The sequence below is a fragment of the Pseudopipra pipra genome, chromosome 16 (genome assembly GCF_036250125.1).
Source record: "Pseudopipra pipra isolate bDixPip1 chromosome 16, bDixPip1.hap1, whole genome shotgun sequence".
Lineage (NCBI taxonomy): Eukaryota > Metazoa > Chordata > Aves > Passeriformes > Pipridae > Pseudopipra > Pseudopipra pipra.
Genome location: NC_087564.1, coordinates 14476633 through 14499621, shown reverse-complemented (window position 1 = coordinate 14499621; position 22989 = coordinate 14476633). Strand labels below are relative to the sequence as shown.

General features: G+C 59.0%; 2 protein-coding genes across 4 annotated transcripts in view; one reads left to right on the top strand and one right to left on the bottom strand.

The window, feature by feature from the left end:
• Positions 1-7354: 7354 nt before the first annotated feature.
• Positions 7355-15269, top strand: LOC135423270 (GRB2-related adapter protein-like). Its single transcript, XM_064673339.1, has 5 exons — positions 7355-9954; positions 11127-11224; positions 12324-12446; positions 13666-13834; positions 14856-15269. Exons 1-5 carry the CDS (start codon positions 9418-9420, stop codon positions 15039-15041), a joined length of 1113 nt encoding a protein of 370 aa, XP_064529409.1. The 5' UTR covers positions 7355-9417; the 3' UTR covers positions 15042-15269.
• A 129-nt stretch (positions 15270-15398) lies between these two features.
• SLC5A10 (solute carrier family 5 member 10) overlaps positions 15399-22989 on the bottom strand; it is a 40039-nt gene continuing 32448 nt past the window's right edge. For all 3 annotated transcript variants that reach the window (XM_064673331.1, XM_064673333.1, XM_064673332.1), the window contains 6 exons: positions 20070-20177; positions 19564-19714; positions 17022-17190; positions 16356-16571; positions 16117-16198; positions 15399-15959 (listed from right to left, as the gene is read on the bottom strand). In XM_064673331.1, coding sequence (XP_064529401.1) covers positions 15793-15959; positions 16117-16198; positions 16356-16571; positions 17022-17190; positions 19564-19714; positions 20070-20177 — 893 coding nt within the window. In that variant the 3' untranslated portion in view covers positions 15399-15792. The remainder of the gene's footprint in view (positions 15960-16116; positions 16199-16355; positions 16572-17021; positions 17191-19563; positions 19715-20069; positions 20178-22989) is intronic.

The following is a 22989-nucleotide window of genomic DNA, read 5'->3' as shown; positions in this document are numbered from 1 at the left end:
ACTGCAGAGCAAGTTGCTACAGACAGCAAGTTTCCTCTGTCCCTCAAGAAGCCTCGTTTATGCTTGCACATCACTCAGAGCACGTTGAGGGGGGCAGGGGGTGCAAACCATGATGCAGCCACAGATTTTTAGCGATACTGAAAGTGGCCTTCGGTGAAACGCGTCAGCTGAACAACCCAAACCAGGAGGGTGAAAGCCAAAGAAGCCCAAACTGCCTGATGTCATGAAACCCCCACATCTGTCACCGGTGGGCCGGAAGGAGAGTTTGTGACACTTGCACAGTTCAGCTGAGAAGTGCTTTGCACTCAGCAGGATCTCACCCACTTGGAGAGGAAGGGCTGTGCCGTGCAGATGGTTTCCTCCAAAAAGCCACCAACTGACCCTCTAATGAAAGCTGACAGGCACTTCCACCCAAACAGCCTGTGTGCCTTGCTCTTCATTACAGCCGTGTTTCAAAGTGTGTCTGCATCAGCTTTTCCAGCCTGCACTTGAGAAAGAAACGTGACACTCCAGTGTTTTCCCTCCAGGCAGGGCAGGACCTCTTGTTTTGCTCTGAGATCAGAGCCTGGGGGGAGGCAGGAAACTGGAGATGCTGTCACTCAATGAGTGCCTCTTTCAAGATGCATCTTGCAGACACAGCTCTGGTTAGGGAGGTGTCCAAGCCCTGTGTTGCTGCATCCTAGGAGAACACAACAAGGAATTCTGTCTGCTCACCTACTTTCAATACTTATCATAAAATCACGGGATGGTTTGGGTCAGAAAGGACCTTAAATATCATCCAGCTCCAACCCCCTGCCATAGGCAGGGACACTTTCCACTAGACCAGGCTACTCAGAGCCCCATCCAGCCTGGTCTGGAACACATCCCTGGGATGGTGAGTCCACAGCCTCTCTGGGCAGCCTGTGCCAGTGCCTCTACACCCTTTATATTAGGGAGTTTCTTCCCAGTCTAACCTAACTCCACCCTCCTTCAGCTTAGGGCCATTCCTCCTTATCCCCTATCACTACCTGCCCTTGTGACAAGTCCCCCTCCAACTATGTCCTCCCAATAACCTCCAAAATTCACTATAAACCACTACTGGTGCTCAGTTTCTGGACTGGACACCTTTGGTTTTAAGCAGGATGGATGCTCTAATCTTCCCACACATTGGCTCCCAGCTCCAAACCTTCATGTTTATCATCCTGGAGAGCAGAGGCCGAGTGCAGCACACCCACATGCTGTTTTTCTCTCAAACAGCTCTCCCAAACAGGCTGTCCTGGGTTTCTCCCAAAAGCCCCATCCCTGTATGCCTCTCCCTAGACTCTCCATTCACTGGCATGTTCTCCACCCTCAAGGCTAAAGTCTCCACTGAGCCTTGTAGGCAGCTGGCACCTTTCCTAAGCCCTCAGCACCCAGGGGTGCTCAGAGCCCGTCCTACACAGGTAGATTTAAACATATGCTAAAATAATTTACTGAACCAGTAGCTGTCTCTGCCCTGGGGAGCCAAGAACAGCACAGCTGCAAACCACTGGAGGCTGCATTCCTGATCCCAGCTGAGGGAGCAGCAAGCAGGTATCAGCTTGGGATGTAGATCCTGAGCTGTTCTCCTGGTCTCCAGAGGGAGAAGACACAGGTGCCCACACTGGAGAGGGGCTGTAACCCTTTCCAAGGTATTTTTGAGGGTCTCGCAGAAGCAACTCCAGTCCTTTTTGCTCAGTGTGCTCAATCCAGCCTGTTCCTGTTACTCCACAGGTTCCCTGAGCTCCTCCAGCCACCTCATCCTCCACATCACTGCCAGCCCTGCTTTCCTGCACACAGCCCGATCCACTTGGAACTGGAGCTTTCCCACAATCAAACTCTTGTCCTAATTATTCATCTGAGCCCTTGCAAGGCATCCAGTGCCCTGTGGTGCCTCCAACTCTCTGCTGCCAGGCAATACCAGAGGCTGAGCCATGGAGTGTCCTGAGTTGGAAGGGACCCACAAGGACCATCCAGTCCAACTCCAGGCCCTGTACAGGACACCCCAACCATCCCCCCCTGTCCCTGAGAGCGTTGTCCAAACACTCCTTGAGCTCTGGCCATGCCCACTGCCCTGGGGAGCCTGTTCAGTGCCAACCACCCTCTGGGGGAAGAACCCTTTCCTAATATCAAACCTAAGCCTCCCCTGACACCCCTTCATGCCATGAAATGACATTGAAATCCCAGTTTCTGCAGCAGGGATGACCAGCAGGGCTATTCAGTGTGATGCACTGGGGACTCCCCTCCCAAATACTTCTCCAGTGAGAAGTGAGGCTTTAGTAGGATTTAATGTAACATTAATATAAGTAGACATAACACATAACATGTCCTGCTGCCACCTCATCAGCAGCTCCACAAGCTGCAGAGGTGCTCAGCCTGCAGTGACCATCAACCAGCCACAGCTGCCCAGCAAATTCCCCAAACCCAGTTCCTCTTTCAGCCTGAGAGAGAAAGAGAGGGGAGGGAGGAAGGAAGATGGCAAATCTGCATTTCAGATGCTTGCTGAAAGGAACACTGTGTATAAACACAGATATGTAACATTTTGCTAAGTGCTTTGCTCGCTGTTGCAAGTGCATCTCTGCGTGTGTGTACCATACACACACCTACATGGGAAGGGTTTTTATTACCTGTGCTAATGTTAGTGCCTTACATCACTCAACCCACGAGCCCTGCTGGAGCCACACTGTTCCTTTGCCATCAGCCTCACAGGGAGATGGCCCAGGTCCCCATTTTCCTGGGGATCTCAAACTCTTCCATTGAAACAAATGCTGTTTCCAGCTCTACAGGAATATTTCGAGAGAAAGCAGTGCCTTGGCTTTCCATTTAAGATGAAGAATTGCCTCCTAGGAGTGCTTTTGCTAAGAGAGCAGAAAGCAAGAACACACATCTCAGAGCAAACCCCTGGGCAGTGTTCCTTTAACACAGGCCACATCCTGGGCTCATTTACACAGACAGGTATCTAGAGAGGCTTCAGTGAAATTACCCTGGATTTCCACAGCTGCTGTGTCAGAAATCACAACCCAACACAGCCCCAGGCAGGAATCCATCAGTTTTATTGTGGCCTCTCAAAAAAATCTGCACTCACTCTTTCCTCTTGCTTTGCACAGGCAAAAGCACCACTCAGGGAAAGTGGCACGAGAGTGGCAGCTTTATTCAGCTTGGTTTTCCAAAGGGCAGCAGATGCAGCAGCACAGTGTGGGTTGGGACAGGCAAGGCCACACGTGTGGATTCTTCCATGTAACCTTTGAGGCTGTTTGCTCATTCCAGACTCTGCAGATGACAGGCTGGGCAGAGTCTTCACAGCTACTTAATTACTAAACATTTCCTGCAGATAGTCAGCTGAGGAGGGGAGCGAGGTCACTGTGATGAGGAACAGCCCAACCCTGTGTCAGACTTCAGGGAATCCACACAGACCTGCCTCCCCAGGGCCCGGCTCTAGAGGGAAAAAAGGCTGCACCAGACACTGGCAACAGGAATAAATCAGAGTTATAGCAAAGCTGGGGGCACTCCTGAGTTTCCCCGCAGGAAAGGGCAGTGTGGAGCATCCTGGGAATCCACAGCTGCACCTGCATCCAGACACAGAGGGCTTCAGTGCTCCATCTTCCCTCCGCTTCCTCCCTCTTGTCTTGCCCATCTCTGCCCTGAATAGGCAGTTTCAGGAGGAGCACAGTGCCCGGATTCTCTGGGGTCTCACAGTGCATCCGGCACTCGGAGCATTATCCCGGTGGGCCCTGCTCCAGGCCCTGCCTGCCTCCTCCCACCGCCTGGCGCATCGCCAGCGTGGCCGGGATGTGGCATCACACACATCCTCAGCCTTAGGAAGTGGCCAGCAAAGGAGTCTCCTCCCTCTGGCCATTGGCCCTCAGCCCTGGGCTGTCCCCAGGGCCGGCACCACCTGCTCTGGCACTGCCCAAATTGCTGCCCAAACACCAGGAGCTCAGCCAAACGCACAGTGGCCAAACCTCAAGTTGCCTCTGTGCTGGTGATCCCCCGCAGCCCTGGGAAGTGTCACCTGGGCATGTCCCCCCCACCATGAAGGGACACCTGCCCAAATCTCCCCCCAGAGCAGCAGGGTGGGGTACAGTGCCGAAGGAGGAACCGTGGCCACTCTTGCCACACTGCCAGAGGAAGGCATGACGTGAGCTCTGGCTTAATTGGTTATTAATAACTTCTTTGTTAACAAGCCAGCCCTAAGGAGGAACCGAAATTTGACTACTTCCCTGGTGGAGAGCTCAGCACCCTCTGCCAGCAATCATTCACAATTTCCCCCTGCATTTTTTTTTGTTCCCAGGAATCACAGCCCTCCCCGGTGAGTCACGGCGGTGACAGCGCGGTCCCCTCACCTACGCACGCAGCACAGCCTGCTCGGCTGGGTTTTTCTTCCTAAATCCTAGAAAAATAACAGATGCTGTTGTTGAGGGGGAGCTTCTCAGAATCTGTTCAGGCACCAGGCTGTGTCTGGATGTGACCAAATCCACAGTTCCCCTAAAACAAGCCCCGTGGGAGCCTCGGAGCTCCCCTGCCCATGGGTGGTTACTCCTGCCACCCCATGCTGAGGGCGAGGAGCCTTCCCCCATGGCAAACACAGACAACAAACAGCCTCCACACCCAAATCCCACGCCTCCCTGCCCGCTTTCTTTGGAACTTCCAGTTAAAGGGACCCTTCTGATTTCTCCCCTATGCAAAGATGTGACCCTTTCCACCTCCATGCTGTGCTCGCAGCATGAAGCACAGTGGGTTCCAGCCTCAGCTGTCTGGGAATGGCTTCTGAGGACCCACAAGAGAGGGCAGAGAATTCCCCACTCCCATCCACGCTGCAGCACCAGTCCATCCAGGAAATTTTGTTCTGGGGACCTTGCCTTCCCCATAACCCACACAGGCAGCCCAACACCAACAATGAATATTGGACACCAGACATTACAGCAGTTGCTGCCCCCAGAAACCTCCATCAGACATCCCAAGAGCAGGATTCAGCAGAAAACATTCCTCACACAGCTTAAAGCAGAGCCTGACCTGGACAAGGGCACCCAGCAGGTCCCAGAGTTACCCACAGGTGTGTCAGGGACCACAGCAAGATCCCAGGACAGAGCCGAGGACTAGACATGGAGCACACAAGATCTCCTGCCAGTTAACACCAAGTACCCATCCAGGCAGACCTGAACAGCTCCATCTTCTCCAGGTCACACACAGGGAAGCCAAGGCCAGCTGGAGGGAGAACACTGTACAGAGAGACAACCCACCTTCTACTCTGGGTGTGCCAGGCTGCCAAGGGGAACCATCTCAGGGAGCAGCAGGATCCCAGAAGCATCTTCAAGACATTACCAGAACACCTTCAGCTCACCAGCCCAAGCACAGCTGTGGCCTCCATCTCCTTTTTATAGGGCCCAGGGAGGCCAATGTGCTTCAGCTGATGCTGGTCCTGGTGATTAACTCATTAATTGTTTACACTTCTGTAACCTGATCCTGGTCCCTGATGGGTTCCCCTCCCAGTCATGCCCTGGACCAAAACAGAGGCATCACCTGTCCCAAGAGCCAGGTACCAGCACTGCTCATGTCCATCGGTCCAAGAAGCCCCTCAGGAAACACTCAGTGTTTGTTCCCCAAAGGCTGCTCTGTCTGGGCTTTCCCTCCTCACCTAAACAGTGTTTGGCCCTTTACCAGGAGGCTGATCCCAGCCACCCTCCAAGGCTGCAACCCTCTTAAGGAGGCTGTTTGGGATGAGCTGCCCTCTCAGTGACCCTTTACAGCAAGTTTGGGGTTGAATTCCACACCTCAGAGTTCATGACTTCCAGTCCTTTTCCAGATCCATCCTCAGGCCCAAGTGCTGAAAGTGAGTTCCCATCACCAGCCTCCTGCCCTCGGGCTTCCCCCAGGAGAGCACAGTCCTGTTTTCCATCCCACCTGTACCACAAGCAAGCGAAACCTGCTCTGATTTACCAGCCCAAAACCCCTAATACCAGCCCCAAACACCCATGTTGACCCCAAGGAGATGTAGCTCCATATCTGGAGGCCACCAGCACCTCAGGGGGCCTCTCACGGCCACACTGGGCCAAGTGTGGCCAACTGGCCTTGGGTCTGCGGGCTGCCCCTCCTGTGTATGTTTTTCTACAGATCCTCTGGGATGATGAGAGTTTCAGAGGGCTCTGATCCTCTCTACTCAGTTACACCAGGGTGTAAATGGTGACACAAGTTCCTTGGTGTGGGCTGGGCTTTGCAGAGAAATAGGGTTCCACAGAAGATCTGATGCTCGGGAGTTACCGACGTGGCCTGTGCTCCAGGGGGAAAGTGCTGACTCTGAAATGCTGTTTACAGGCACTGACGTGGCATTTTCTATCCCAGGATGTTGCTTCCTCTCCGTGTGGGGCCTCAGTGGGGCACCCACTTCCTCGAGGGACATCCGGATCACCCTCGACAGACATCCGGATCCCCATCCCAAGGGCTGATCCCGTCCCAGGCACACAGACAGCAACACGAGTGACACCTCTGCTGACCTGCATGCCTGGGTTTATCCACATGCAGCATCCAGGCAAGAGCTTAAATCCAGGCTGTGCTACATTCCCAACCCCCTGTCACACTGCTGTGGGATGGGGCAGGACCTGTCCCTCTCCCTGCTTGCTCCCGGGAGCAAAGCCTCCCGTGCACTCCAGGGGCTGTGGAAGGAGGCAGCTCACCTTGCCCAGCCCTGCACCATCCAGGCCCAGCTCACAGCCCCTCGGGAGGCAAAGCCAGGCTGGAGACACCCCCTGCTCTCCCGTCCTCCCCAGACAGCACCAAGGGCCATGGCACAGCACGGAGCGCAGGGGCACTGGCCAGAGAGGAGCCGGGGGAGCCCGGGGTGGCTCCACAACAAAGCTCCCCAGGCCCCCAGCGGAAGGGGAAGAGGCTCCCCTCCCTCCTCTTCCTCCCTCTCAAGTGGGGATTTTTCAGCCAGGTAAACACAGGATGTTGATGAAACAGGGGCTGGGCAGATTGGGCAACCCAGGAGTCAGCAGGAGCTCCAGGCAGTTCCCAGTGCCCAGAGCAGCCATAGAGCTGGGAAAGGACAATGCCAGAGCCCCCAGCACCTTCTACTGCCTGTCCCCAGGGTCATGGAATTCCCCTGCATGGGGGGAGAGGCTACATGGGCTGGTGGTTAAACCCAGGGCAAGGTGGGCTCCCACCCACTGCTGCGTGCCCTCAGGTGATGCAGTGCAGCTCCCTGGGATCCCTTGGCATCTCTTGCAGGCTGGGCTGATGCTCAGCACCTTGCTCCAGGCTGCAGGCTTTGACACCCGACCAGTGACAACCACGTGGCACCTCCTGGGTCCCTCTGAACACGGGGGACACGCAGGGCACAGGGATGGGGGCACAGATCTCCAGGATCTAGGCTTCTCCCGAGGGCTGGTGAGCATGGCATGGGGCAGATTTGGGGCAGGCACAAGGGTTTTGCCAGGGAATGACGCAGCTGGACAACAGGATGTGACAGGCATCTCATGTTTTGCGGTACCAGGATAAGGGGTTCCCTAGAGGGGTTCCCTGGAGGCAGCAGATGCTGCGCAGGTACCAAACACCTCACTGGGCACTGCTCCCCTCCTGGCATCAGGGAATCCTGTCCTGCTCCCTGGCAGCGAGTTAGGATGAGAAACCCAGAAACCAGCTGGACATGGGAATGTTTTGCTCCCAACCCAGAAAAGGGGCTACAGACTGCTCTGGCATCACTCCTGAGGTCGGGGGGGTGCTGTCACCCCCACAGTGACCACGTGTGCTCAGGCAGCAGCCGGGGACAAGCGAGCCAGGACTGGGACACCAGTGAGCAGGAGGGACATGGACCCAGCACAGGGACCACAGCTGGGGCAGCAGGAAGGATGGAGCAAGGGAAGGGGGTCGGGGAGGGGCTGTGATGTAGAAGGTGGCAGGACAGACCTGACAGAGGGGCTGCCTGCTTCCTTTAGAGCAGGAGCGGAGGGGCAGGTGGCCTGTCCCCAGTGTCCCCAGTGTCCCTCTGGGATCTGCTGCCATCTTCTGGCAGGATCCCATCCTGCTGCGGTCCTGAGTCCAGCACTGTGCCAAGGCCTGGGGACCCCTCTGTGACCCCACTGTCCTGTGCCCCACACCCACGGCTCCAGCCCGGACACCCCGGGGTGCCCCCCAAGCCTCCCTGCTCCCAGCCCCAGGAAGCTGAGCCCCCAGACTGCTCCCAGTGTCCACCTACACAGCATGGGGATTGTCACCCCAAAAACCCTCTCCCTCGGCTGCAGGTTTCTCCCACACCAACCCTCTCAGTGCCCAGTCATCCCCCCCACTGCCCTATTATTCCTTACCAGGGAAATGGAATTCCATTCCTCCACCCTGGAATGGACTTCCTATCATCCAGTTTGGGCTGATGGACACAGGGACAGGATCAGGCCCTTGGTCACAGCAGGGTTGTAACAGTGGCTCTGCTGGTTTCCCCAAGGAACATCCAGCTCCATCCTCGTCAAGGCTGCCAAGGGGTAGGGGAAGCTCTAGAGAGCTGTCTTCCTGCAGCATTCTCATCCCCTGGGTCTCTTCCTGCTGCATTCCCATCCCCTGGGTCTCTTCCTGCTGTATTCCCATCCCCTGGGTCTCTCTAGGACATGGGGATCCACCGAGTCCAGTCCTCCATGTGACAGGCGAGCTTACATGGAGCCTCTTCCCACAGCCTCCCTGATCTTCCAGGCCTTCCCAGTGTCTCCGCTTCCCCTGGGACCAGCAGATCCCAGGGATAACCATTGGGGACAGGGGCCTCGCTGGGTGTGGGGACACCCAGGGCCACCCCACACATCCCTCTCCTCTTCCCATGGGCGTGAGAGCCTGAAAACAGCCTCAGTGGGGTCTTATATGGGATTTGCTTTTTGGATGCGGCCAGGAATTGGGATTAAGGTTTGGAGGAGGTGAATCACCGAGCCCGTGTCCCCACAGTGGCCCTGCAAGCACCACGGCTCATCCCACCCTGGGCAGATGGCAGCGGCATCCTGCTCCTCGCTGGAAAGTGCCCAAATCCATGGGCAGGGCCTGAGCTGCAGCTGTCCCTGCTTTAATTCCTCACAGCAAAGCAAGCCAGTGTCTGGCGGATTTTCCACACTCTTCGTGCCCCAGCCCACACACAGGAAGGCTGCACAGCATCGGAGACCTTCCCACTGGGAACGCTACCCGGCGGGCGAGCCCTGCACACTCAGTGCCTGACTCCCACGGGAGCTGCAGGAAGTCGTTTCAGTCTAAAAGGGATTTTCATTCCCCAGCCCTGCAAAAGAAAGCTGGGAAAAATCAACCCACCAAAGGGACACAACCCAAAAAGCTCATGACAGTTGTGCTGAGATCTGACTGTTCAGAGCTGGGACACGGAGTGTTCGATCTGAATTCCAAAGAATCCAGGTGTGTGCATCCGCCCACCGCCCTCCGCCTCCGCCATTCCCACCCTCCATGGTTTTTTTTCTTCTGGAGCAACCATTCCCACCAAGCCACCTTTTGGCAGCTCAGCGTTTACAAGACATCAGAAACTCCCCCCCCAGCACTACCAGCCTGCCTGTGCCCTCCAAACACACTTCCCAACATCCTCAACCCGTGTCCAGCCCATCACCGTCCTGTTTCCATCCAAATCTCTGCTGCTGCCCACCACCCACCACAGAGGGGATGCACCCAGATCCCTTGGGAGATCCCTTTGTTCCCCTGGCACCCAGGGGGGCTGGCACAGCTCCCCACCCCTCTGAGCACATCTGGGCAGCTGTGCCCGCGTGGTGCTCCAGCAGTGCCGTGACATCAGCGCGGTTTCCTGCCCGCCGGCACTGCCGCGCCGTGTGCTCGGCCCGGAGCACAGAGCCCCGCGGGGTGCTGAGCCCCAGGCAGCCCCCTGGCACCCCTCCAGACCCCCTGGTGACAGCCATGGAGTCAGTGGCTCTCTACAGCTTCCAGACGACGGAGAAGGACGAGCTGCCCTTCCAGAAAGGGGACACCCTGAAGGTACTGAGGGCAGGGGGTCACCAGCCATGGGGGGGGTTGGATGCTGTTGCTTTTGGGGGACAGGGCGGGCACAGGGCACAGGGTGACACCGGTGCTTTCACTGCCCCTGGCTTTGTTGCCTCTTTGGGGCCCTCTGTGGGGTATAAGGAGCCAACCTTGAGGATACTGGGGTGCAGAGCAGCATTCCCAGCAGTGGGTACCACTTGTCTGTGCCACCAAGCACATCTCCAGAGAGGGACATGCCCAGCTGGGACATGGCATGTGGCCCCCCTGGCCATTGGTGCCACCAGCTGTGCTCTGCAGCAGCTCCCCAGGGCTGGAACACATTTTTCCTGCCCCACTGAGGCACTGGGGGCTGTGGGGATCCAGCAGCTGGGAGCATGTGCCTAAACACCCACCCAGGCACTGGCATCAGGACAGGCTCTTAAATGCCCCCTGGGAACCCCAAAAAGCATCAAGGGGGCTCAGAATATCCCCGGGGGGCTGCAGCCGTGTGACAGGGTAAGAGCACCCACACCCTCCCCTGCTGTCCTGTCCATGGGGCTGATGCTGCAATGTGGCAACTCCTCCTGGTCCCCCAGCACCCTGTAGCCCCTCATGGGTGCAGCCACCCCCAGGAGGGGTGAGGGCACAGCCTGGCTGTAACCCAGGGCCCCAAACCCCCCATGCCCGTCCCTGGCTCCCGGCGTGTTTTCCCCGTGGCCCCAGACCGTGACCTGGGGTTTCAGATCCTGTTTGCACAGCTGTGCCACCCCCGGGCCCCTGCGTGGGACGCTGGAAAATGGTGTCACACACAAGTAAGTGTCAGCACCCTGCTCTCACCGGGGCACTTCCTCCCATGGGGCACCCACTGCCACCATCCTGGGGGGACATGAGGCCTGGCTGATGTCCTGGCTACTCCAGGGACAGATTTCACCCTCTTCCCTCATCAGGGGTTTGGGACAATGACGGGCACCTCCCAGCTGTTGGCATCCATGGCAAGCCAAGGAGGGCTGGGAGGAGCATCCAGGTGCCCCCAAACCCCCCCAGACCGTGTCACTGTTGGCAGAGCCCCCTTTCCCCAGGTTTTGGTGGGTGATGTGGGTCTGGGGCAGCAATGGGGGTCCCACTCGGCCCCTCTCCCAGGGGAGCAGCAGCCAGGCTGATGCCTCCCTGTTCCTCTCCCACCTTAGATCCTCAACATGGAAGATGACCAGAACTGGTACAAGGCTGAGCTGTTTGGCTGTGAGGGCTTTGTCCCCAAAAACTACATCAAGGTCAAGCCACACCCGTAAGTGCCATCCCACCGTGTGGGGAAGGGGGGCTCAAGCACCCACCACCCAGGCAGCAATTCCAACGGTGCAATTCCCAAAGGTCTACCAGGAGCCAGGGTAGTCCCACACTTGGGGAAACTGAGTCACAGAGATGGGGTCTGACTGCTCAATCAGTCTGCCATTGCCACCACAGCCCCAGGGGACAGGAGGCAAAGGAACACCCACGTACCCCTAACACACCAAAATCCAACCCTCGCACCGAGCTGCCACTAAATAAATGATAATTGGGGAACAACAAAGCATTATGGGATTACAACTGCATTAGACACAATCCTATTACCGTGTTATTAAAGCCCACTGTAATCCATCCCTGATTTAACCTGTGTTTTATGTATCATTAGCCCCCGGTAAATCACATTTAAATGCCAGAGCAAACGTGTGGGCTCGAGGCAGCCTGGGGCACATCCCGCTGCCTCTCCAGCTTCGGGGTGGCTGAGGTGCAGCCTCTTCCATGCAGCACCTGGAGGGTTGACTCTGGGCTGAAGTCTGTGGCTGATCATTCATGGGACAGGTAGCAGAGGGTCTCCACAGCCTGAGGGTCCGAAATGCCCGGACACGGCCTTGGCAGGGATGGGAGATGGGGACTCTGCTCCTCCACCTCCTTTTGGCAGCTGCCACCAAAGCAGGCAGGAGGGTTTTATCCTGGCATGGAGGCTTTTATCCTGGCATGGAGGGTTTTCTGCTCTACACCTGGAAGGGGCCAAGGGACACAGAGGAGGGGACAGGCAGCAAAGTGGGGGACGAGGCACGTGATGTGAGCGGGCAGGTGACAGGATGCGGTCGCGGCTGTCAGCGATGCTGCGCTCACCCTGCACGTGGGAACACCTCTGCACCCACAGCACCCTGTGGTGCCTCACCCCACAATAAATCGGGAGGGGGAGGGAAGGGAGTGACTGCTGTGGGGGGCTCCCAGCCCTGTGTGGAGCCCTATGGAGACCCCTCTCCTGCCGGCAGCGGGGCTCTCGCTGCCTCCATCCTGCAGGGTGGGGACGTGGCACTGGGGTGTCCCCGGGTGTCCAGGGCTGCCCGTGTGGCTCAGCCCGGTGTCCCTCCCAGGTGGTACGCGGGCAGGATCTCCCGGCAGCTGGCAGAGAAGCAGCTCCTCAAACGGAATCACGTGGGAGCCTTCCTGATCCGCGACAGCGAGAGCACCCCGGGGGAATTCTCCATCTCCGTCAAGTGAGTGGCCCTGGGACACGTGGCAGGATGGGGGTCCCTGCAGCCCCCGCTTTGGGGACTGAGGCATCAGGCCACCCTTGCGTGGGGCCCCTGTGACAGTGCTGGGGAAGGGGCGAGCACTCTGCCCAGCCCCTGCCACCTCGAAGGGGTTGGGGGCTGCGGAGCCATGTCCCAGCACATCCAGGCCCAGCCTCGCACAGGGCTTTCCTTTCCTTCCTCTCCTTCCTCCCCTCATATCCCCGCGCTCCTCCTCCAGCCCCACTGCTTCCTGCTGCCTGCACCGCTGCCTCGCCCGGGGTCCCTCCCAGGGGCACCCCTAAACACAGCCCTGTGGGTGAGGATGGAGCTGGGGACAACCTGCAAGCACAGCCCAGGGGACACGGCCTGCGGGAACAAGCTGCCCGGAGCATCTCTAGGGATGAAGGGCTGCAGCATCCCGATGCCTTTGGCATCGGCAGCCAGGGCAGAGCCTATCTCCGGGCACCTTATCCCATCCCTGTCCCTTCCCTGCCCCAGCTGGGGGAGCAGGAGCCGGCCCCAGGCCAGCCAGGCACTTTCTCACACTGCTAATCCCTAATGAAATGTTTCGGGAGGTTCTTGCCCATAATGAAAGGGAGCCGTGCTCTGCTGTGCGTCACCAGCGTGGCAGGTCCTGCCCCTGCCTGGGGCTCTGGCAGAGGCAGGCCCCTGCAGTGCAGACACCCCAACCTGGCACCCCCAGGTACACTCCAAGGGGTGCCAGCATGGGGGGCTGCAAGGGAAATCCTGGCCTGTCCCGTCCTCCTGGGCTTGGAGGTCCCAGGAGTGCAGGGAAGCTGGGAGCCCAATCCCAACATTTTCAACCTCCTTCCCCGTACGTGCTGAGCTGAGACCTGCAGCTCTCACCACACGTTCCTCAGATGTGGCCCTGGACAAAGCCACCTGCCCTACACATGTCTGGCACACTGCCCTCCCTGAGCCCACGGGCATCCCGGTGTGCCAGGGCCGGGACTGAGCTTCAGCTGCCTGTGGGATGAGCTGTAGCACGTCTCAGCTGTGAGCCCTTGTTGCAGGACTAGGAGTGACCCCAGTCATCCCCACCATGGCAGGATGGGTATAATGAGACCCCTGGGCTCCTTCCAACCTCCTCAGCACCTCCAGGTTTTCCTACCTTGCCAGAAGAGCGTCTGGGTGCTGCCAGCGTCCCAAGGCCAGGATAACATCCATCCTCCTTCCACAGCTACGGGAAGCATGTCCAGCATTTCAAGGTGCTCAGGGAGAGGAACGGCAAGTATTTCCTCTGGGAGGAAAAGTTCAATTCCCTCAACGAGCTGGTGGATTTCTACAGGACGACCACGATCGCCAAAGAGCAGCAGATCTTCCTCCGGGACGAGGAGCAGAGCCAGGAGGTACAGCCATGGAAGGGGCCATGGGGACATGCAGAGCTGGGGTGTGGAGTGATGGCACAGCTGCTCCCAAACCCCTGCGTGAGCCCCCTCGAGCCTCAGTGTTCCCACGGAAGGGGGACAGGGACATCCTTGGGACACCTGGCCCTCAGTGTGGAGCAGGAGAGGGTGCAGCAGCATTGGAGGGAGGAAAAGCCCCTAGAGGAGCTCAGCAGGGCAGAACAGGGCAGGGCAAGGCAGGTCACCCCGGGCACTTGCCACCATCTCTTGGGCCAGGGATGCTGCCCAGGGCGGGTGGCAGAGCCAGACCAGCCCAGGACAGGGCACAGCCAGCCTGGGGCAAACTCCAGCAAAGCCAAGCCCTGGGGCAGTGGCTGTGGAGGCAGCAAAACTGGACCTTGGGAGCTGGGATGGGAGAGGCTCCAGCACCCAGAAAGGCCTGGGAAGGACTTGGGAAGGATAGGAGTGCCAGCTGCCTCCAAAGGGAGGGGGTCCCCTGAGCACCCATCTTGGCTCTCCCAGCAGCAGGAACAGGGAGTTTCCTGGGCTCTGGGGTGCTCCCCTGCACCCCAGGCTCTTCCCTGCATCACGCTGCTCCTCTGCACCCCAGGCTGTGTCCAGCACCCCAGGGTGTTTCCCTGCACCCCAAGCTGTGTCCAGCACCCCAGGGTGTTTCCCTGCACCCCAAGGTGCTGCTCTCCATCCCTGGCCCTGCCCTGAGCCCCAGGCTGTGGCTGCATCCCAGGATGTTCCCCTGCACCCCAGGGTGTTCCCCTGCACCCCAGGCTCTTCCCTGCACTCAGGGCCATCCACAGCATTCTGTTCTTCCCATGGCAGGATTTCCCTAGCTTCCCTCTCTCCCCTCAAAATAGGCACCCCAAGCCCTCCCAGGGCTGGTCCTTGTCCCACAGTGGCACAATGTCCCTGTCACTCTGGGGACCCAAACAGTGCAACGTGGTGCTGAGGGGCTGGTGGATGGGGACCCCTCTCCCCCCGCCAACCCCTGCCCTCAACTTCCCTCCAGGTGGGCAGACCCCGATTCGTGCAAGCCCAGTTCGACTTCCCAGCCCACGAGGGCTCCCAGCTGCCCTTCCTCCGCGGGGACATCATCGAGGTCCTGGACTGCCCTGACCCCAACTGGTGGCAGGGGAAGATCTACGGCCGGGTCGGCTTCTTCCCTCGGAATTACGTCCACCCCATCCGCAAGTGACTCCCCCCCGGCCCCGCGGGGGCGGCAGGACCCGCCCCACTGCCCCCACCCACCGGAGCCGCTTCGTGCCCACACACGGGCTGTGTGTCCCTTCGTCCCCACAGCCGTGAAAACTTTTCCAGAGCCACAGTCCAGTGGGATGACAGCAACAGAGGGGGAGAGCAAGTGCCCCCCAAACCTTGGCTCCTCTCCGGGCCCTGTAAGCGAAGAACCCACCTCCAGGGAGGGCTGCAGGCAGCCAGGATGCAGCTGGGCTCCGTGACCCCGTGGAGGGATGCCAGGACTCCAGGTGCCAGGGGAGGCTTGATCCAGGGGGATTCAGTCCTGTGGGTGCTGTTCATAGCTGCAAATTGTGGCTTTATAGTATTTTTTTTTATTTAGAGCTAGTAAAATGAGTTCGGGTGACACCCACGAGTGTGACTGCTCCTTTCCCACCGCTGCCAAGGTGGTCCTGTCCTGAATTCATGCCCCTGCTGCTTTGTTGTGGATTTGTTCCAAGTGAAGCCCCCATTTTCCCACCCAAATCCCTGTCCCAAACCCCTCCCAGGGACTTGCTGCCCTCACAAGTGCCCCCCACACCTCACACCCCCTGGGATGCACTCAGGGTCCACAGTGCTGAGGATGCCCAGCTCACTGCACCAGTAGATTTAAACATCACGTGTCCCAAGTGTGACAAATAAAAGCTATCACCCAAATCCCCATTTTCCCCCCCTCCCAGCAGCTTTCCCCCTCTCCAGGGGCTGGCTGGGCACTAGGCAAAATAGGCATAACAGAAAATATTGACACACATCAGGACAACAGCATTGATGCCGCAGACACGGGCCCAGAGTGGAGGTTCTGTGGTGTCCTTGAGGGCCACAGCTGGGGGTCCCATGGCCTTGGATGGCTGCTGGATGTCTGGGTTGGATGAGCAGGAACCTGGCACAGAAATACAGTGAGTGTGGGGGACAGACAGCCCTGGGGACCAGCCACCTCCTGGCAGGAGGTGTCTGTGCCATCCTGCTGCCCATTACAGGCAGGGAATGGGGGGCACTGCTGTGCCTCCCCTGCCAGACACCCCAAAGGACACACTCACCAGCAGGGGGTCCCTGGGATGTGCCACACACAGGGGGCTGGGGAGGCTCCCGCGAGAGGGTCCACCAGGTGAGATCCTTCAGCTGGAAACCAGAGTGAGATTTACTGAGAAAACCCTCCCAGGCCAGACCCCTGTGGGGACCCCCTGGCTGAGCACAGGGTCCACAGGGTGACACTGATGTCTCCATCCAAGGAGATCTGGTGGGGGGAGAGGGTGAGGGGTCTGGGTGCCCCACTCACCTGGGCTGGGGGCGGTGGGGGGGTCAGCAGGCTGCCCCCCACCACAACAGCAGCTGTGGCAGTGGCCAGGAGCACAGCAAAGTGCAGGTAGTGGATGTCAGTGAGCAGCCAGGGCCGCTGGTCAGGGACCCCACAGCGGGGTGTGGGGTGTGCCAGCTCCAGCCCCAGCCTGGCCAGTCCCAGTGCCAGCCCTGCCATCAGGCCCCAGAAAGCTCCCTGCAAAGCCAAGGTCCGTGGGGGGGGTGGCTGGAGCAGGATGGTCACCCCACAGCAGGGATGAACCCTCTGGGAGCTGCTCCTTCCAGCCAGCCCTGGGAGAAGGTCCAGTGGCCCCTGCGTGTTGGGGCACAGCTGAGCCCTGCCCCCCCCCCTGCAGGGGATGTCCCCTGCCACCCCCACTGGCCATGCCACACTTGGTGCCCATGCATGGCAGCACCTGCCACCTCCTCCTCCTCTTTTTTGCACCGGACACCCACCAGCTCCCAGGGGAACACCAGCCAGGCTCGGTTCCTCTCACCAGCCCCTCCAGCATCGCCCCCTCCCTTCTTCCTCCTTCCGCCCCACAACCCCCCAGGCCCTGCTGGGTTCCTGGGAGCAGGGCAGACAGGGGGGTGTTGGTACCACCCATGTCCCCAGGCTGTCCCCAGGGCCACCCCAGCCATGTACCTGCTCGTTAGCTCGGGGCCAGAAGACAGCCAGGACGAAGACGGCGGTGACAGGAGGAGCCAGGTAGCTGGTGACAGCCTGGATGTAGACGTAGAGCTGGCCACCACTGGAGCTCTGCAGGATGGGGATCCAGACCACGCTGAGGGCCACCAGCACCACCGTGACCACCCTGTGAGCGGCAGGGAGGTGGTGCAGATGATGTTCCTGTCCCACCTGCACTTCTTGGCACCTGCAGCGTCACCGTGGCAATGGGGGTCCCCAAAATCAGGGTCCCAGTGCTGGTGCAGGAGATGCAGGTGGGTCAGGGGGAGGACACTCGCTGCTGGGTGACATCCCCAGGGCCACAGAGGGTGCTCATTATGCCTGTGCTGGTTCCATTCCGGGCAGGTGAGCACTCCCCAGGCCCCTGCCCAGCCCCAGGGGGCTGCTAAACTGGACCCCCCCATGGGGAAACACCAGGCAAAGGGCACTTTCACTATGAAAAGCCACCAGCTGCAGGTGTTGGGTGCTCTGGCCAAACTTGCTCTCGGCATCCCCATGTCCAGTCAAGGCACTCAGCTGAGAACTGGGGACCTGGGCTGAGCTGCCCCGTGCTCAGCTGCCCTGGCCAGGCTCTGACAGAGGGGTGTGTTAGTCCCCAACACCACCCTGACCTCATCCTCGCCCAAATCCCAGCCACACCCCACAGCATCACTCTCCTCCGAAGCACGAGGGGTTGGCCAGACCCCAGATTTTGGGCCCAAGCCCAAAATGGGCAGGACCCATCCCAAAAGCTGCCATATTTATAGCTCAGCCCGGCTTATTTACAGCTTCACAGAATTTCCTACATCTCCATCTGCTCATCTCGAAAAGCAGAAGTAGGAAAAAATAAGAGAAAAAATAAGCCATGAAAGCAGCTCTAGCCAGAGCCCCCTCTGCTGCCAGGTGCTGGGGAAAAGGGAACCAGCCCGAGCGTAAAATGCACACCCTGACCCACGGGGTGGGAGAAATCCCTCTGTTCAGAATGTTTGTGAGCCACAGAGGAGAAAATCAGAGAATGATGGAACGGTTTGGCTGGGAAGGGACCTTAAAGCCCTTCTCATTCCAGCCCCTGCCACAGTCAGGGACACTTCCCACTAGACCAGGTTGCTCCAAGCCCTGTCCAACCCGGTCTTGATGCTAAAAGACCATGGAAAAACACAGGAGTTCTGAGTGTGGCAGGAGCTGGGAGTGCCAAGTGTCCGTGCTCCACACGCAGCCCGAGGTGGGTGTCTGGGCAGGCAATGGAGAGCACAGCCTGCTGCAGGGCACTGAGGGAATTTGGGAAGGATCGGGTGTTCCAACCACCACGCCACCGCCTGGGCATGGAGCACACATCAAACAGCAGCGGGGATTTCCAGCCAGGCACCGCGGCCCAGCAGGAGCTCAAACGCCCAAGTCCAGGAACTGGAAGCTCTTTCTGATCCTACAATCAAAGCCCTTTCCTCCCTGTGCTGGGAGGGGGTTGGAACGAGATGTGATCTCCAAGGACCCTTCCAACCCAAACCATTCTTTGATTCCACGATCCCTGGATGGGGCATCCCCACCCCGCTGGGTCCAGGGGGGGGGGATTGGCCTCCCCTGGCAGCTACTCAGGAATAACCCGAGGCTGCCTGTCTCTATCTATGCTGGCAGGTAGGAAAACATCAAACTTGCAACTTAAACAGCTTTTTCCCCTCTCCAAAGCGCTTATCGTTGGCTCTATCCCCGCGATCCGCAGCGTCCTGCTCGCACTAATCACCCGACACGCTAATGAAGCGCCGGGATCCACCGCAGCAGCGACTCCCGCCCCGGGCGGGCAAAGCCCTTTGCAAACACTCATTATCCATCCTCGGGAAAGCTGTCCTGCGTTGTCACACCCTTGTCACCGGCAGCGAAGCCAGTGCCAGGGAAGGGCGAGGCAAGCCCTGAAGCAAGAGCCCCTCTTCCCATGAGGGAGCACGCGAGACCACCGTTCCCCAGCATCACTGCCCATCCCCTTCCCACCCTCGGGAGGTGGAGGATGCCCAGAAACAGCTGCTCCTGCAGCCGCTGGACCAGCCAGCCCTCCCCGCAGCCCCAGCACAGCCCAGCCAAAGCCCTGACCCAGATTCCCTCCTTGTTATTGTCTGCCCCGCGCCGAGGACGCTCCCGGCCCCGTGGCACCGTGCCGGGCATTCCGCAGCGCTGACTCCGCCGCCCCGAGCGCGGCACCGCGGGCGGGTTCCCGGGCTGCCCGCGGGCACCCGCCGTCCCACGGGAGCAGCCGGGGCATGTGTGGGCAGCGCTGCCCTTCGCCACGCGGCCAAGTTCCCCCGTGTGCTTCGTGTGCGACCTCAGCCCCGGGAGCAGCCGCGGCTTCCCGGGGGGAACGGGCTGGAGGCGGCGGGGAGAGGCTTCACACTGGCCAAACCGTCTGCATTTCCAGGGCTTTCATACATAAAATAACACAAGGGCTTGTTTTCCTTGCATAAACCAGGCTGAGCACAGGCATTTTTCAGGCTGGACTGGCCCCACCAGTCTCCCCGAAACCCCCGGTCACTACCTGCCCACGAGGAGCAGCTCCCGGTCACCGGCCCCCGGCCGCAGCTTCCTCCAGATGTCCATGGTGAAGAGGGTGCTGCTGCTGTTGAATATGGAGGTCAGGGATGACATGAGTGCTGCCATCATCACCGCGATCATCAGACCCCGCAGCCCTGGGGAGGAGAGGAAGTGTCAGGGAGCGGCTGAACCGGGAGAGGTGGCATGGGACAACCCCAGGATAATGCCTAACCCTCTGCAGGCACACTCTGGGGTCTCCCCTGGGGTAAGGATGGGGTTTGGGAACCCCCAGCTGCACCACGGGCTGCCGAGACCCTGCTGTCACCCACAGGGTCACCCACATCCCCTGACCTCACTTTTGGAGCCGCCCTCGGAGGGGCTGCGTGGGCTGTCCCATGCACAAACCCACCCAGTCCATCCATGGGGTCCCCCCCAACATCCAAGCCATGGGAGCAGCCAGGGTGCAGCAGAGCCCGGTGGAGATGGGGTGACCCCCTCCCACCCACCTACCGCTGGGCATCAGCTCCACCACCAGCTTGGGGTAGGCGATGTTGGAACAGCCCACGGCGGCCCCGCAGACACGGGTGCACTCCTCGGGGTCCACACAGGCCACAGAATCTGGGGGACAGAAACAGTGACGTGTTGAGACCCCTCACAGGGCAGGGGCCAGCCCTGCACCCCCTCTCACCCGCTCCCACTGCAGCAGATATTGACCCTTCACCATGGCCATGGTGCCCAGACCTTTGCAGGGGACGGGGTAGAGAAACAGGGAGCACACCCTGTGTGGAAATCCACCTCTGCCAACCCCACCTTATTATGTCATCAACGTCAACACCATCTCTCTCCATCAGCGAGATCCATCCCAGCAGCATCCCCTCACCTCCTGCTGCTCTTACCCGGCTCAGCACCAGTTGGATCTACCACCACATTAAATCCAGTGACAGCTGCCCTGGGGGGACCTCCAGAGCCCCACCAGGACCCGGGGTCACAGCCAGAGGTGGCAGAGCCCCAGGGCAGGCACTGTCCATCCCCATACACATGGGACCATCCAGGTTCCTGCACTGTTGTGGCAATTTCTCAGGCATGGGCAGCACCAGCAACTCCCAGGACACGCGTGGCACCACGCCAGGGCCATCAACACCCAATTATTTCTATGGCTCAACGAGCACTGAACCCTTTCTTTTTTTTTTTATTGTTATGCTCATAAAATATTGAAATGGATGGAAATTAACGTCAGGCATAAATATGGATGGGCTGCCTGGCTCCCCGGTCCACACCCGCCCTCCCAGGAGCACGGGGACGAGCACAGGTGATCCCTGTGATGACAGGGAGCATTATCCTGGTTCTCTCATGTGGTGACCCCCAACCCAAGCAGGAGGCAGCCCTCACCCCTGGTTTACCTGAAACACCAGCTGGTGACACCTTGGGGCTTTCCATAAAGGAGTGTGGGGTGCACTGGGAGCGGGACACGGTGTGGGCAGACCACAGGCAATGCTCAGCACATCCCAGGGATGTCAAAAACTCCCAGCCTGGGCCGCCTTTCCCCAAGGTGAGAGCCAGCGCCGGGGCTCCGCTGACTCTGTCCCCCAGGAGCTGTGAGTAAAGCTGCCATCACCGTCCCTGCCTCAGTTTCCCCTCCAAACCACCACCTTGTGCTCAGCTCCATGCAAATGGTTGTTGGCTGGAGGGTGGAAGGCGCTCCAGAGGGCAAGGCAGTTGTCTGGGTGTTATATTCCTGCTGAAACACCCATCCCAGGGCTCAGCTCAGCCCTGGAACCCCTCGGTGGGACCCTGGAGCGTGCAGGAAGCGGGAGCCAAGCCCAACGGAGCGGGCAGAGCCCCCAAGGCAGGAGCAGAGCCCAGTGCTGGGCCCCACTGCCTCTTTTAGGCCCTCTGCTAGAGATGGAAAATTAATTAGGAGCTTGTAATGACTGCTCCCCTCTGCAGCCAGGAGGAGCTGGCTGCAGGAGAGGGGCTGTGTCTGCACCAGGTGCTGCTTGTCTGGCTGGATCAGCCCAGGGACACTGGGAATGGGGAGGACTGACCTGCTCAGGCACAGCAACCTGTCCCTGCAAACAGAGGCTGAATTTGGGCGCTTAATTCACTGTGTGGGGCAAAGACTCCCGGGTGAACAAGCCCCCAGGAACTGGGGATGGGGGATCCAGGTGTCTTCGCCTCATACAGGGATCAGGTGATGCTCCAGGTGTGGAGCTCTGCCATCCCAATCCGCCCCCACCAGCTGTCTCCAGGAGCCAGTGCATCACACGATGGATGGGATGCAGCACTTACACCACAGGCAATAAATCATTAGTGCACACACCCCGCAAAAGAGCCCGTAAATCTCCTGGCACAATAAAAGCAGCCGGAGCGGGTGGCGGTGGCTGAGGTGGGGACAACCACAGCACACTCCAGCCACGCCACACACACCCACGCTCCATGCACCGAGCCAGGGCATCTCCCAACCTACCCAAGGGGGGACAACAACTGGAATGAGGCCCTGGAGCCCTCCATGGGTGCTGGCTCAGTGCTTGCCTTTGTCACATTTACTGTCCTCTGCCCATCAGGGCTGGAATTTCACCTAAAACATCCAGTTTTGGCTCCAGTGCCCTCAGTCTCTGCTGTACCACTCACTGGCCAGGCCACAGCATGGAAGTGACATCCCACCACCGGAAAATCCCTAAGGGGTCAGCACAGCCTTTCCATAAATTCATCAGGTCCACCTGAAGCACCTCCTGAGCTGCTATTTGGTGGGAGCCAAATGCTTATTTCCCCCCTACACTGTAGATGTGGCACTTGGGGACATGGTTTAGTGCTGGACCTGGCAGTGCTGGGTTGGACTTGATGATCTTAGAGGGCTTCCCCAGCCTAAATGATTCTATGATCCCAACAGACAGCTGTCACATCCCTGTGTCCCCCAGCCCCGCTGCTGCCTCCTGCACAGGACAAAGCTGGGCTGGGCACAACCCCTCACCTGACTTGTCACCATGGGATGAGCAGAGCCACTGTGCCTGCAGAGAGGAGCACTTTGATGGCCGAGCAGACGGGCGGCTTCGCCTCGGGAGACTGACTCAAGCAGGGCCCTCATTTATCCGGCTGCAGATCCAGATGAGCTGCACCAACGCGAGGGAGGCAGCGAGACACAGCCCATGGCACTTTCCTTTTTTGCATTGGCGCAAGAATCTGACCCCAATTCCTGAAATTCGTCTTCATCTGAGCTTCCAGGAGAAAGGTCCACATTTCTGGCTTGTGAGCCCCAACTGGTGAATCCAGGGTGAGGTTTCTTTGTCCATCTCCCAGTTGTGAATGAAATCTGCCATAGCGAGGTCTGGTGACGTGACCGTGTCCATGTCCATGCTGCAAACTTTATAGAGGAAGGGACTGAACAGGACAGGACAGGACAGAATAGAATATTTTCAGTTGGAAGAGCCCT